At 48.0% G+C, this 12,866-nt stretch overlaps 1 protein-coding gene across 15 annotated transcripts in view; it reads right to left on the bottom strand.

Moving 5' to 3' along the window:
• Window positions 1–11,706, bottom strand: part of Tpm3 (tropomyosin 3) — a 28,399-nt gene extending 16,693 nt beyond the window's left edge. For 4 of the 15 annotated variants that reach the window (XM_041655218.1, XM_041655217.1, XM_041655219.1 and 1 more), the window contains exons 1-2: window positions 11,536–11,699; window positions 10,599–10,724 (exon numbers count right to left, since the gene is read on the bottom strand). In XM_041655218.1, the coding sequence (XP_041511152.1) occupies window positions 10,599–10,724; window positions 11,536–11,649 (240 nt within the window). In that variant the 5' untranslated portion in view covers window positions 11,650–11,699. Of the gene's footprint in view, window positions 1–4,792; window positions 5,033–10,598; window positions 10,725–11,535 lie in introns of those variants that run through there. The other 11 variants (XM_041655224.1, XM_041655225.1, XM_041655229.1 and 8 more) reach the window with 8 other exon arrangements.
• Between the last annotated feature and the right edge of the window lie 1,160 nt (window positions 11,707–12,866).

Raw genomic sequence — 12,866 nt, 5'->3', positions numbered from 1 at the left:
GGTTTCCTCTTAACTGGCAAGGGGGTAGCAGCTGAGGAATCTAGGCCATTAGCCCTATGGGGAGGGATATAACCGGACAAGACTCCTGCTAACAATCAGGAGAGGAACAAAAATTTCCACATATAAACACAGGAGATTCACAAGACTGGGAAAGTAGGCAGGAGGCTAGGCTATAGGAACATAAGTCTACATAAATTGAAATTCCTAACTGTACCAATCTCAGAGTCCCACAAAGATAAGCATTCTCTAGTTGTCTCTTCCAGGAAAACAGATGTCCTGGAGTCAGGACAGCACAGACTTCACACAAACCCAACAAGGCCAAGCAGTCAAGGACAAGCCAGGCTTTCGGGATAGGGCTCGGAAACACCACAATACTATATACAGTACTTACCCCCTTCAGATGCCTAAAACGGAAACGTGAAAAAATGCATGTGCAATGGCTCAGCAGTGAAGAGCTCTTGTTTCTGTTGCAGAGAACCCAGGTTTGATTCCTAGCACCCACATGGTGGTTCATAACCATTCATAATTACAGTGCCCGAGGCTCCAAAGCTCTTTTCTGACTTCCACGGGCACCAGGCACACTCACGGTACACATATATACACACAGGTAGAACATTCATATACATAAAATAAATCTAAAAAAAAAAAAACTAAAGAAAAGAAAAGCGCAGCTGGATTTGTAGGAAGCACATGAAATATAAGTCCCCACCCAGCTCCTAGTTACACAAACTGGAAAAAGATAACAGGCTATGGGGGCAGGGTATAGTTTCCATGGCAACAGGCTGGCTCTGGCACTTTCTCCTACAAAACAGCATTTACAATTGAATTCCACAAGGGTGAAAAAGGAGGAAGAGAAAATACATCTTGGTGCTCTTATAATAGCAAGCCTGTTTTAAAACCAGAACCAAAGACTAGGGAGTCCCTGCAAAAGCTTCAGGCAGACAGACCAGAGGGCAGCAGGTCCAGGACAGGATGCTCCTCTTGGCCTGCAGCAGATCAGTTCTCTTTACAACAAAACAAAAGGCTGCAAAATCTAGCCCTGGTACTCCATTTAAAGGAATAAGGAAGATAACCTGACTTTCCCTTTAAGTAAGAGCTTACACACATCACTCAGGTTAACACCAAGTCCTTATGCAGACCAGCCTGATCCAGAGAAATACTACACTTAACAAATACTTTTTCCATTAATCCTAAGTTTACCTGAAAGCCCAGCAGATACTCCCTACCTCCCTAAAACTTGGATGATACAGTGCGCGGTCTTCCTCTCAACAATAATAGGATTTTCCACCGTTCAGGAAGCAAAATCCTGATGGTGGGAAGTGCAGTCATTTGCTCATGTTAAAAGACGGCTAGTGCATGCCTTTAATTCCAGCCGTTGGGAGTTCGAGGACAGCCTGGTCTACAAAGTGAGTTCCAAGACAGTCAAGAGCCAGGCCTACACAGAGAAACCAAAAAGAAATGAAAAAGAAAAAAGCTTTGGCCATGCCACAGGTTAGTTGACGTGCCCCCCTGGGCTGTGGGTAAAGATGACTGCCTCCCGTCAATACAAGACTGACAATCTGAGCTTGATCCCCGAATCCATGTAATGGCGAGAGAAGACTACAAGTTGTACTTGGCTCCACACACATTATGGAATGCATGCTGGCACACATACATTATATGCATACTCAATAATAACAAGATAACTTAAAAAATGTAAAGAGGCCCAATGCATATTACATTCCTTAAAGTGAGAAGCTGATGGGGAGCTGGAAGTCAGAGTTGAGCAGGGCCAAGGACAGAGGAGATAAGTCTCAATCTGGCCCTCTGCTGCCCACCCTGGGGTTTCTCTTCTTAGATAAGTCGCAGGTGTAAATTCCAAGTAGAGAGAGACTGGAAGAGTCAGGACTGCTGAGCTCCTGGAAAGAGCAATCTGTCCGCCCCAGAGTCAACAAAGGTGGGGTCTAAGCAGAGGCACTTAGAGCAAAGGGCTGTTTGCCTCTTCTGTAGGAGTGTGCTCTGAAACAGGGGGGCACAGACAGACCAGTCCAAACCTCTAAGATTGTTACCTGTCCACCCAACACACGAACATACTCAACTAGTGCCAAACGTGCTAACCCCCTCAGAGACCACGAATCTGGGCTTCTGGCCAGAACCCACTCTTTTCCTCAACAGGACTTCCTATGTTTTGGACCAGAACAAAATGAGAAATACCATGGGAAATTTGAAGAGAGATAGTTTCAAAGGGTAAGACGAGCCATACACTTAAAAATGTTTACAATGGCTGAGCAGGCAGAGAGCACTGGCTGCATTTGCAGACTTTGGCCCCCACCTAGTACCTATATGGTTAAGTTGGGGGACAGTGTTCATAACTGTCTGTAATTCCAGCTCCAGGGGTCAGACACACATACATGCACATAAATAAAAATAGTAATAAAAAAGGTTACAATGGAGATCCTGGCATAGCAGTGAACACCAAAGAATATCCCAAAGGCTAAAGCAAAAGGATCACTTGAGTCCAGCACTTCAAGGTCAGCCTGAACACGCAAAATTTTATGCTATAGATAGGCATTTTTATCACTAACAATAAACACACCTGTTTTAGACACGACAGAGCGGAGGGTGTGGCTCAGTGGTAGAAAGCCTGCCTAGCACAAGGCCCTAGGTCTGATCCCAGCACCACCTAAAAAGCCAAGCAATAAAACCCTTACTAAATAAAAAAACTGAAAGTGAGATTTAGCAGGAGCTATACTATAAAAGCCTGTCTCCAGGCCAAGAATGGGAACGACTGACCTCAGAACTTGCCTCTCAGCTCTGGCCTCATCCGGCATAACAGGGGCAGGCTAGGTGCCCCTACAAAGAAACCAGAAAAAGACCTGACGGTCCACTAACGTAACAGCATAGGCTCCCACCAGAAAAGACCTACCGGTCTACTAATATAACAGCATAGGCTCCCACCAGGCAGTGCTGGCAGGAGCCTGCAAAAGCCGACATTCCACAGTGACCCAAGAGAACAGCGGACCCAAAGGGCCCTCTTCCCACTATGACTCCACGGCCTGGGCTCAAAGTTCACAGGTGCAATAAGCCAAAAGTTCACAAAGAAAATACTAGTCTCATCAATATTTAACTATAGCCCACTTCCCCATTCTGAGGACTTCCTCAGGAGACTTGCGTGAAATGTGCACATTTGGTAAGCTCTGCACCCCTGCAAATGCTCACGCTGATGCTTATCGTCCCAGAGTCAGCCCGCAGAAGGAAGGAGAGTCGAATTTTCCCTACAAGGAAAATTGGCCAGATTCTGGGACAGGCAAACAGACAGACACACCCTACCTACCCTACCTAGAGCCACTCCCAGGGTATCAGCCTAAGACTTCGTAGCACGCGGACAATTCCTTCCACCATACTCTCCATTTCTCCTTTTGAAGACTTTCTCATCTCTAGAACAATCTCACTAGATTTGATCAGAAGTTGCAGACATGCCAGGAGTGGTCATACAAGCCTGTAATTCCAGCACTTGGGAGGGTCAGGCAGGAGGACTGCTGGGAATACAAAAGGACACCCAGTCTCAAACAATCATATTGGATGCCTAGGAAACGGTGATGGTGAAGACAAGCCCTGGCATCTCCATGCCCATTGATAAAAGTATTTTAATAACCTCTAAACATCAACTTAGAAGGGAGCTATGCTCACTCCTTTTGGCCCTCAAAAACATTCTAAGTTTCTCCCCAAACAAGCAGCAAAGGGGAAGAAAGACACCAAAAGGGAGAGCAATGGAGAACACCAACAAGCCACAAAAGTTGTTTTCATTAGGTCTTTGGCAAGAATCCATTCATCCCAAAAACCACTGTACAGGATAACCGAAGAAAGCAGCCCCTCCCCGCCCCCCAGCACCATGGCCACTCACTAATCTCCTTCCACCCTCCACAGTGTTCAGATCAATCAGGAACCTTAAGACTGGCCTGGCATTTGACTCTCTGTTATACACTCACTTATCAGCCCTACTCAGAACATTTCTATGTTCTCCGTAAGTCAAGTTTGCACTGTTCACACTTCAGGCCCGAATCTGGCAGAAGTTCCTGCCTTTCAGGTCATGATGGGCAGGGCCTAGTAAGTTTGTTGGCTCCCACATTTGCTAACGTCGGGAGGAACATCATCTCTCCCACTTCACCAACGACTGAGGGGCGGGAGTACCAGTTAGTTACAAAAGGTCTCCAAGCTCGAGGACGGGAGGTGGCGCGGCGGCCTTAAGCTCCGCCAGTGAGGGAGGGAACCGCGCTTCCTCTCAGCCAACTGCTGGCTCATTTCCTGAGCAGGAGGAGGGAGCGGAAAAGCTGCCAGCAGGCCAGTCGGGGGCTTTCCGGCGGTTCCCACCTCCCACCCTCATCTTTCACAGGTTAGGCTAGGCCCCTCCCGGGCCAGAAGAACACATACTTCTACCCCTCTGGCCGGAAACCTCAAACGAGAGCAAAGGGTCCCCACCCTTTGCGGAGAAGATGGGGTGGGGGGAGGGAAAGGCCGCTGAGCCCCTCCCCTAGCCGCACCCGGCGCCGAGGGACAGAATGAATGAGCTGGGGGGGGGGGGGGGGGGGGGAGAAGGGCAGCCCGCGCCGTGCGGGGCTCCGCTCTTTCCAGGGTGCAGCCTGCTCGCGTGAGCACCTAGTTTCCTCCGTGCTCGCTTACCGGGCCATCGTAATCGAGTCCCACCCAACCTCGGGGCTCCGCGCCTAGCCCGGGCCTCCAGGACGCCGTGGAGCTGAGCTCCACAGCCGAGGGGCGCCGGTCCCTTCCCTGCTGCGCCTCGCCCTCCGCGTACCTGCTCCCGGGCCCGCCTTTCTCCCTCCACTTCCCGCTGGAGGCGCTCGGCCCTCTCCTCGGCATCATCCGCCTGCTGCTGCAGAACCTGGATCTTGCGCTTCACCGCCTCGATGGTGGTGATCCCGGCCATGGTGCCCACCCAGCTGCTTCTGGAATTCGGGGTCCTACCTCCTCCGCTCGGCGTTGTAGCCGCTCCTCACCCTACTTCCGCCTGCTCCGCCCTGAAATACCGGAACTCACCCACCCGCCCGGATGTGACGCGTGCCACCGCGCGTTCCCCACCTTCCCTGCCAAGCCGGCGGGAAGGCAGTCCACTCGAGGGGCGCGAGCGAAAGTGAGGGTGGAGCCTCCCAGTCGCCCTAGGTGACCGCTCAGGGCGGTCTTTCCTCAGACCAGTAAAGGGGGGCGGGGTTGGGTAAGGCTACCATAGTAACTGAGAGGCGCCGTGGTCTAGCCTCATCCACCAGGCTGCCTCCCAACAATGGTTGGCCCATTTACAAGTATGGTGCTGTCTTTATACTTCCGCAGTTGACCCCTCTCTTCTGTGTGTCCTCTCTGCAATATAAAATAGCCCACAGCTTTCATCTTACTCACTCAACGACAGACTCCAAAGCCAGGTTCTGGGAAAAGTCAAAAGACTCTAGACTTCATCCTGCAAAGAATCCCAGGGAGCTCCCTTAAAAGTCTGTTCAGAGGGTCTGTGGCTATTGCTCAGTTTGTAGAACACTAGCCGAGCATGCACGAAGCCCTGGGCTCGAGCTCCAGAAGCGTGGAAACTGGAATAGCGGCGGGCGAGTATCTGTAACCTCAGGACTGGGGGGGGCAGAAAGAGGGAGTGGAGACAGAAAGAAAAAAAATTCAAGGTCATCCTTGGCTAAGTGGTGAATTCAAGGCTAGTTTGAGCTACCTAAAATCCTGTCTCAAAACCCAAAACTGTTCAGATAAAAATCTCTCCCATCTCCTGGAAGTCAATAAAGGAACTAGAGGGGTGGGAGAGAAGGGCAAGTTGGCATTCTCTAAGGTCAGGTGTGAATTTTAGTGTTCTGTTTAGAATACCAGTCTTGTTTCCCGTTGCCATTTTTTTTTAGACAGAAATAGTTCACCAGTTTTATCCAGCTCCAAGGAACTAAAATCTGCGTCTACAGGCCTATCCACACAACTGTAAAGAGGTTTACTTTATTTTCTCTTTGCTACTCTAATTTTTATTTGTTTTGTTTCTTTGCTTGCTTGCTTGCTTTGTTTTCGTTTTTTGAGATGGTATTTCAGGGAGTCCTGGTTGGCTTCACGTCATTTTTGTAGCCCTGGTTGGTCTTAGGCTCTGGACCCTTCTTCATCAGCTTCCTAAGTGCTGAACTTCCAGGTGTGGACTATCACAGCCTGTCTTTATTTCTCCTGCCTTCTTGGAAAGAAATAACCATAAATTCCTGCTCTGATAGAACTCTTCTCTTCCCTTGAGAAATGGGGTATAGAGTAGGACTTGGAACTAAAACTGTTAACATGGGCTTGGGGAATTAGCCCTGGGGAGGCTCTGGGCTCAGCAAGTCACTTAACTGCTCTCTCTGCGTGATCTGGTTCTCAGGTACCTCCCTTCCTTTTGGAAAGAAAAGAAAGACCGCTTGACAATGAAACTATGCAGAAGAAACAACTTGGACAAACAGTAATTTTCTCAGTAGAGTATCTCCTGTACAGGTCGATTCCCACCGAGAAGCCCGGCTCTGACACTCAGTTATAGCTGTCTTGATAACCTAAGTATTTCTTAAGCTTGTTTTAAGTCTCTTCAGCAGAGTTGCTGGTGAAAAGTTTATCATCTGAGTGCTGACCAGCAGGCGGCACTGTTAACCTCCCTGTACCCATCCTAGGCAAACCAAAAAGTTGAGCCAACACTGCACTGCGTTCCTGAGGCGTGTACAAATAATCTCTTGATCCAGGGAAGCAGATGGGTAGATTCCCCATAGCTTTTAAAGGCATGCCTGACTGGCAGGAGGGAGACCAAACAGTGCTATTGTTTTCCTGGTGACAAACAATACAACCTACCAACAGGTGTCTCTGTCCATCCCTGTTCTCTTTCCTCATCCCTCCCAACATGTGTTCCTAAAAAAAGTGTGTTATGACTCTCACGTCCTAAGTCCTACCCACTGCATTCCTCTTTCCTCTTGTTTCTCCCTAAACAGCTTCTGATTTCATCTTGGATTAAGAGGATCTTATGGGTTGGAAAGACGATGTGCTATACAAGCATGAAGAGCTGAATGCAGTTCCCCAGCACCCACAAAAGCCAGGTGTGGCTCTGTGTGTCTGCCGTCCCAGAGCTGGGGGACAGAAACAGGTAGATCCTAGGCTTGGCCCGCTAGCCTAGCTAATCAGTGAACTCTGGGTTCAGTGAGAGACTCTGCCTCCACACTCTCACATACACATCCATACATGCACAAAGCAATATTACACATGGTTGCAGAAAAATGTAAACAGACACTTACGGCTGCCGAGTGCTGGCATTAAAGGTGTGCACCACCACTGCTCTGGGAAGAAAACCCACAAGATTGGGCTGACCTTGCCAACATCTTTGCCCTTTCTTTGTTCAAGCAGCCCTAGAAAATCCTATACACTCAGAAAGGTTCCTCAGATAACTAAAAGTACCAGTGTAAACATGGGGTTGTTGGCTCCCTCTCTCTCCCTCATACAGTCACATCAAGATAATATGCTGCTTACTTATTTATTAATCTCGAGGTCAGAAGCTGAGCTGTGAGCACCTTATGCTCCTCGCTCTTTGCTGAAATCTCAGTCTCTTCCCGGTTCCTATACACCCCTACTCACTTTCTTGTACTTTGAATAAAGAGTCAGCAGGTTTTCAGTAAGGGGCCAGATAGAACTTCCGGCTTTGCAGGTCATACGAACTCTGCAGCAATTATTTTATTGGAGGGAGAAAACCACTAGACAATATGTAAACGAAAGAGCATGGGTGCGTTCTAATAAAACTCTACTTACAGAACCAGGCTGTGGCAGGGCTATACTCACAGATGGAACTTTGGAAAAAGATACTTTTCTTCCTGCTTCTGTCTCAACAATTCCGCCCCCCCACACACACACTCTCTTTTTTTAATTTGTTTGAAATAGGGTTTCTCTATATGGCCCTGGTTGTCCCAGAACTCACCATGTAGACTCAGCTGACCTCATACTCATAGAGATCCTCCTGCCTTTGCCTTCCATGTACTGGGATTAAAGGCATATGTCACCATGCCTAGCCTATTTCTTGTTCTTGTACATATCCACTCACTGACTGTGTAAGAAAGGTAACAAAGGGGACAGGGTTAGGTTGAGGATTTTAAATTTTAAAACATTTTACATATTTAAGTATTTTAGGCAGGCAGTGGTGGCACAGGTCTTTAATCCCAATACTCAGGAGGCAGAGGCAAGTGGATCTTTGAGTCTGAGGGCAGTGTGGTCTACAGTGAGTTCTAGAACAGTCAGAGCTACACAGGGAAACCCTCTCTCAACAACCTAATATTTTATGGATTCCTATATAAATATAGTGGTAAGACAGGGTTTGTATAGCGTGTGTTTGCGTGTGTGTGTGTGTGTGTGCGTGCGTGTGCGTATGTGTGTGCTGTACTCCTGGGCGCAAAACATCCTAAAATCGGCAACATTCACCCCTAGGGAACTCCATTATCCTCTGAATATATTGGCATGCTTCCTGGGACTCCTTCCCTCTCCTCCCACTGACCTCTTGTCCTGGTTCTGAGCTGTGTCTTTCTGGCTCAGGACCTTCCCAGGGAGGTTAACATCTAACAAAATTGCTGCTAACCTGTCATAGTGCTAGTTTGTGAAAACGTCTGTCCTTCTGCCTCCAGACTTAGGATCAGAGAGATCTATCCATCTGTACCTGTAAGCTAGGTTAAGTTATTCAAGCACACCTTCAGGTCCTTGTTCAATCCTGGAGACAACATACTGTTGTTTTTCCAGTTTTCCTAAAACAGACATAGCAGTGTGTAGGGGACAAGACTTTTAGACACCGCGACTGTACATCACCCTGCTCACACCACCAGCCTCTGGTGTCACTTCAGACACTGTGACTATACAGTGGGCATCACCCTGCTCACAAAACCAGCCTCTGGTATCATGTGCTCAACACTCACTATGTCTGAGCCTTTGGAAGTGAAGAGCCAAAGGAAAGAGGGCTTGCCTCAGGGCAGACTGAGTGTGAAGATCTAAACGCATTTGTCAGTGATCCACTTCTGTCCTTTAAGCTGTTTTCCAACAGCAAATGTGATTTTAAACAAGATTGGCTTCTATTTTTTTCCTTGTCCAGATGCTGAGAAATGCCTGTGTGACTGACATACTCTTTCATGGCTTCCAAGATCCCCATGAGCTAGGTCAGCGTTGGTGGGCACTGGATTTAATCCCCAGCACCCCAAATAAGAAATAAGAAATAGGGCTGGAGAGATGGCTCAGAGGTTAAGAGCATTGCCTGCTCTTCCAAAGATCCTGAGTTCAATTCCCAGCAACCACATGGTGGCTCACAACCATCTGTAATGGGGTCTGGTGCCCTCTTCTGGACTGCAGACATACACACAGACAGAATGTTGTATACATAATAAATAAATAAATATATAAAAAAAAAGAAATAAGAAATAATAGCCGGGCGGTGGTGGTGCACGCCTTTAATCCCAGCACTTGGGAGGCAGAGGCAGGCGGATCTCTGTGAGTTCGAGGTCAGCCTGGTCTACAGAGCTAGTTCCAGGACAGGCGCTAAAGCCACAGAGAAACCCTGTCTCGAAAAACCAAAAATAATACTAATAAATACGTAGACAATCCCCGCTACTTTTCTTCAGAACAGATGTCCTCTGTGGTCTCTCATCGCTGTGCAGAGAACATCCAGGTTGAGGAGGAAGGAAAGTAGGTGCTGAGCTAGAATAGGCAGTGAGTGAAGGCAGCTAATTTCAGTTTTAGAGGGGAAAGCCCTAAAGAACTATGTGATCTATTCAGGGCCATGAAATAAGGTCGAGGAAAATATATTTGCCTGCTTCCTAGTTTCTGGTCTAATCCACCCTTGATACCTCACTACTCTCTGATAATCAGCGTTCCCTGTAGCATCTCTGTGGTGTAAGGGCAGGTGCCCACCTTGACCAGGACAAATGAACCCACATAGGGTCAGGGTCAATGTGACCTCCATTTCCTATTGTGAAATCGAAGCTGCCTTTGTTGGGTAATTGAGAGATGAGAGCTTCCCTATTAATACACACACGCACATGCCAAGCCTTGTACACAAAAGCTAACAATGTGGCATGGGAGAGGAGGTGGATACCTGATAGCATGCATCGGGACGTGGGAGCCCCTCCCTTGGTCCAGGTCCTAGGAAAGGTCATTAGATTACTGGGATGGAGGTTGGGTAGTACAGAAATGAGACTTCATATGTCTCTTTTTTTTCAGTGCTTGACATAGAACCCAGGGATTCATACATATTAGGAAAGCAGTATTATCATTGAACTATGCTCTCAGCTTCAATATGCCCTTGAGTAAGAAAGTATATTCCAACAGAAGAGCATGCCAGCATGCAGTACATGCAAAAGCATCATGCTGGTTATGCATCCACAGCCTGTGAACCCGTAAGGAAGCCAAGTCCATAAAAACTTACATCAGGCCGGGCGGTGGTGGCGCACGCCTTTAATCCCAGCACTTGGGAGGCAGAGGCAGGTGGACCTCTGTGAGTTTGAGACCAGCCTGGTCTACAAGAGCTAGTTCCAGGACAGGCTCCAAAACTACAGAGAAACCCTGTCTCGAAAAACCAAAAAAAAAAAAAAAAAAAAACTTACATCAGCCGCCTTCTTCTCTGCTAGCTCCAGCTTCTCCTGGGCATCTTTTAAAGCTTCAGAATACTTGTCCAGCTCATCTTCTGTTCCTTTCAGTTTCTTCTGCATGGTTGCTAATTCATCCTCTAGCTGTAGCAGCCCGAACAGTAACAGAGACATAAACATAACCATGCATGCTTGGACTCTTAAGACCTCTGAGCTCAGCCTCCACATTACCATTCCCCCCAGAGAGACACACTTTCTGCAGCCACCATTCCGTGTGTTAGGTTGTGGCCTGACGTCAGACCCTGGCCCTAAGATGACCAAGTCTGTTGGATGGTAAACATCTAGCAGGGAAGATGTCAGTGATGCTAATGAAGAGAGGCAAAAAAAAAAAAGCAACGTGGTCTTACCTTTTGCTCTAGAAGTCACACTTTCTTCATGGTCTATTTCTGCTTAAGTCAGCAGACACTCTGTGTGGCACCAAAGAGGCCACCGGCTTTCTCAAGGTCATGTGGACAGTCTAAGGTGGATACCCTAGAGTAGTGGCTCTCAACCTTCAATGCAATTCCTCAGATCATGGTGACCCTCAACCAGAAAATTATTTTATTGCAACTTCATAACCATAAATTTTTCTGCTGCCGTTATGAATGGGAATGTGTTTTCTAATGGTCTTAGGCAGCCCCTCTGAAATCCAGCAGGGTTGTGAGCCACTGCTGGTTGAGAACCGGTGCCCTAGATGTTTTCTGCCCCTCCATTTTCCCATGAAAACAAACCCCCCCCCTCTCTCTCTCTCTCTCTCTCTCTCTCTCTCTCTCTCTCTTTCTCGCTCTCGGTCTTTCTCTCTCTGGCTGTCCTGGAATTTGCTATGTAGATCAGGCTGGTCTCTACCTCCTGAGTGCAGGGTTAAATGCTCACCTCTGGTTTGTAACCAGTGAGAAAGGACCATGCCAGTGCCCACCTGTTTGCTTCTTTCTTCTGCTTGCTTTTGCTCAGCTTCAGCTTGCTCAGCCCGGTCCAGAACATTCTCCTTGTCTAACTTGAGCATCTGCATCTTCTTCTTGATGGCCTCCATCCTGAGCTGTGGCTGTTGTAGGCTCACCTGTGAGCACTGAAGGATGGAGGGGCTGCCACCCGAGTGACGAGATGCTCCCCGAGTTTGGACATTTATCTGTTGTCATGGCTCCACCTCCAGTTCCTAACATGGTCTTTCTAGCTCCCTCCTGCCCCATCGTTGTTCTCGTGGGGGAGCCCAGGGTCACACGCACTGATAGACTGACATCACCAGCAAGAAAAAAATATTGAGGGACAGCTGGGGCTGATTTTAGACAATGGAAAGTGGGGGTGGTGGGAGGCTGACCTTGAAACTTTCCACTCATTCTTGGCAGCTCAAAAGCGGAGGGACAGGAGGAGAGAATGCTGAATGAAAGAATTCTTAGGCAGCACTAGCCATCAGAGGGTCCTAGCTGTCTTCAGCTCTCTCTTCCTGCCCTGGACTGTATTGGATATGGACCAGACTCTACTGGTTGAGCTTCATCTTTTGATTCCTGGTATTTTAGGAGTGTGAGCAACAGTGAAGAGAGGAGGTCACTCATGGCCCTTGACAATTCCCCTAGATTGCCAGTTGGAATTGCTGTGCTATTTTGGGATTCTCTAATTGGTGGGGAAACATTAGCCTGTACGAGCCATAGGACAGTGCAGAAGGCTTAGGATCTGAAAGGCTCTCCTAGGGCTTCGAGTGGGATGAGAAATAAGGAGGGTCACGGTACAAGATCACAACTTCTGTTTTCTCATAATGCTCTTAAACATGCCTCAAAGTCTGTGCTGCTTTCTGCTCCTTCTTTTCAACTGCTGCCTTTGTAAAGGCCTGCCCAGCCTACTGCCCACCATGCCATTATAATCATCCCCACCAGCTCTATTTTCTCAAGTGTAGTGCCAGCCATGTTCATAATTCCACTTGGATTCTTGTTATCGACAGGTGGCAATTGATCCCATACACAGTTGCCATATACCCAGATATGCCAGAGAAGTGGACACTGTTCAAGGTGACCAGAGCTAGCGAGGGGAAAATAGAAATGGTTCTTTCTAATTAGCTCATAATGTCAAGGACAGTTAGTGTCAAGGTTAAACCGCAGCCACGTGGTAACTGAGTCAAGCATCAGGGGGGCAGGGCAGAGCTGTCTCACTCCAGGGAGCCTCCTCATTAGGAGCAGACTGCTCCATAGAGCATCTGCTAACTGTTGGAGAAAAGCAAGGAAGCTAAGGGGCTGGAGAGATGGCTCAGTGGTTAAG

The sequence above is a fragment of the Microtus oregoni genome, unplaced genomic scaffold (assembly GCF_018167655.1).
Source record: "Microtus oregoni isolate MIOR12 unplaced genomic scaffold, Mior012 000007F_ref0000211, whole genome shotgun sequence".
Taxonomy (NCBI): Eukaryota; Metazoa; Chordata; class Mammalia; order Rodentia; family Cricetidae; genus Microtus; species Microtus oregoni.
This window is presented reverse-complemented; position numbering and strand designations above follow the sequence as displayed.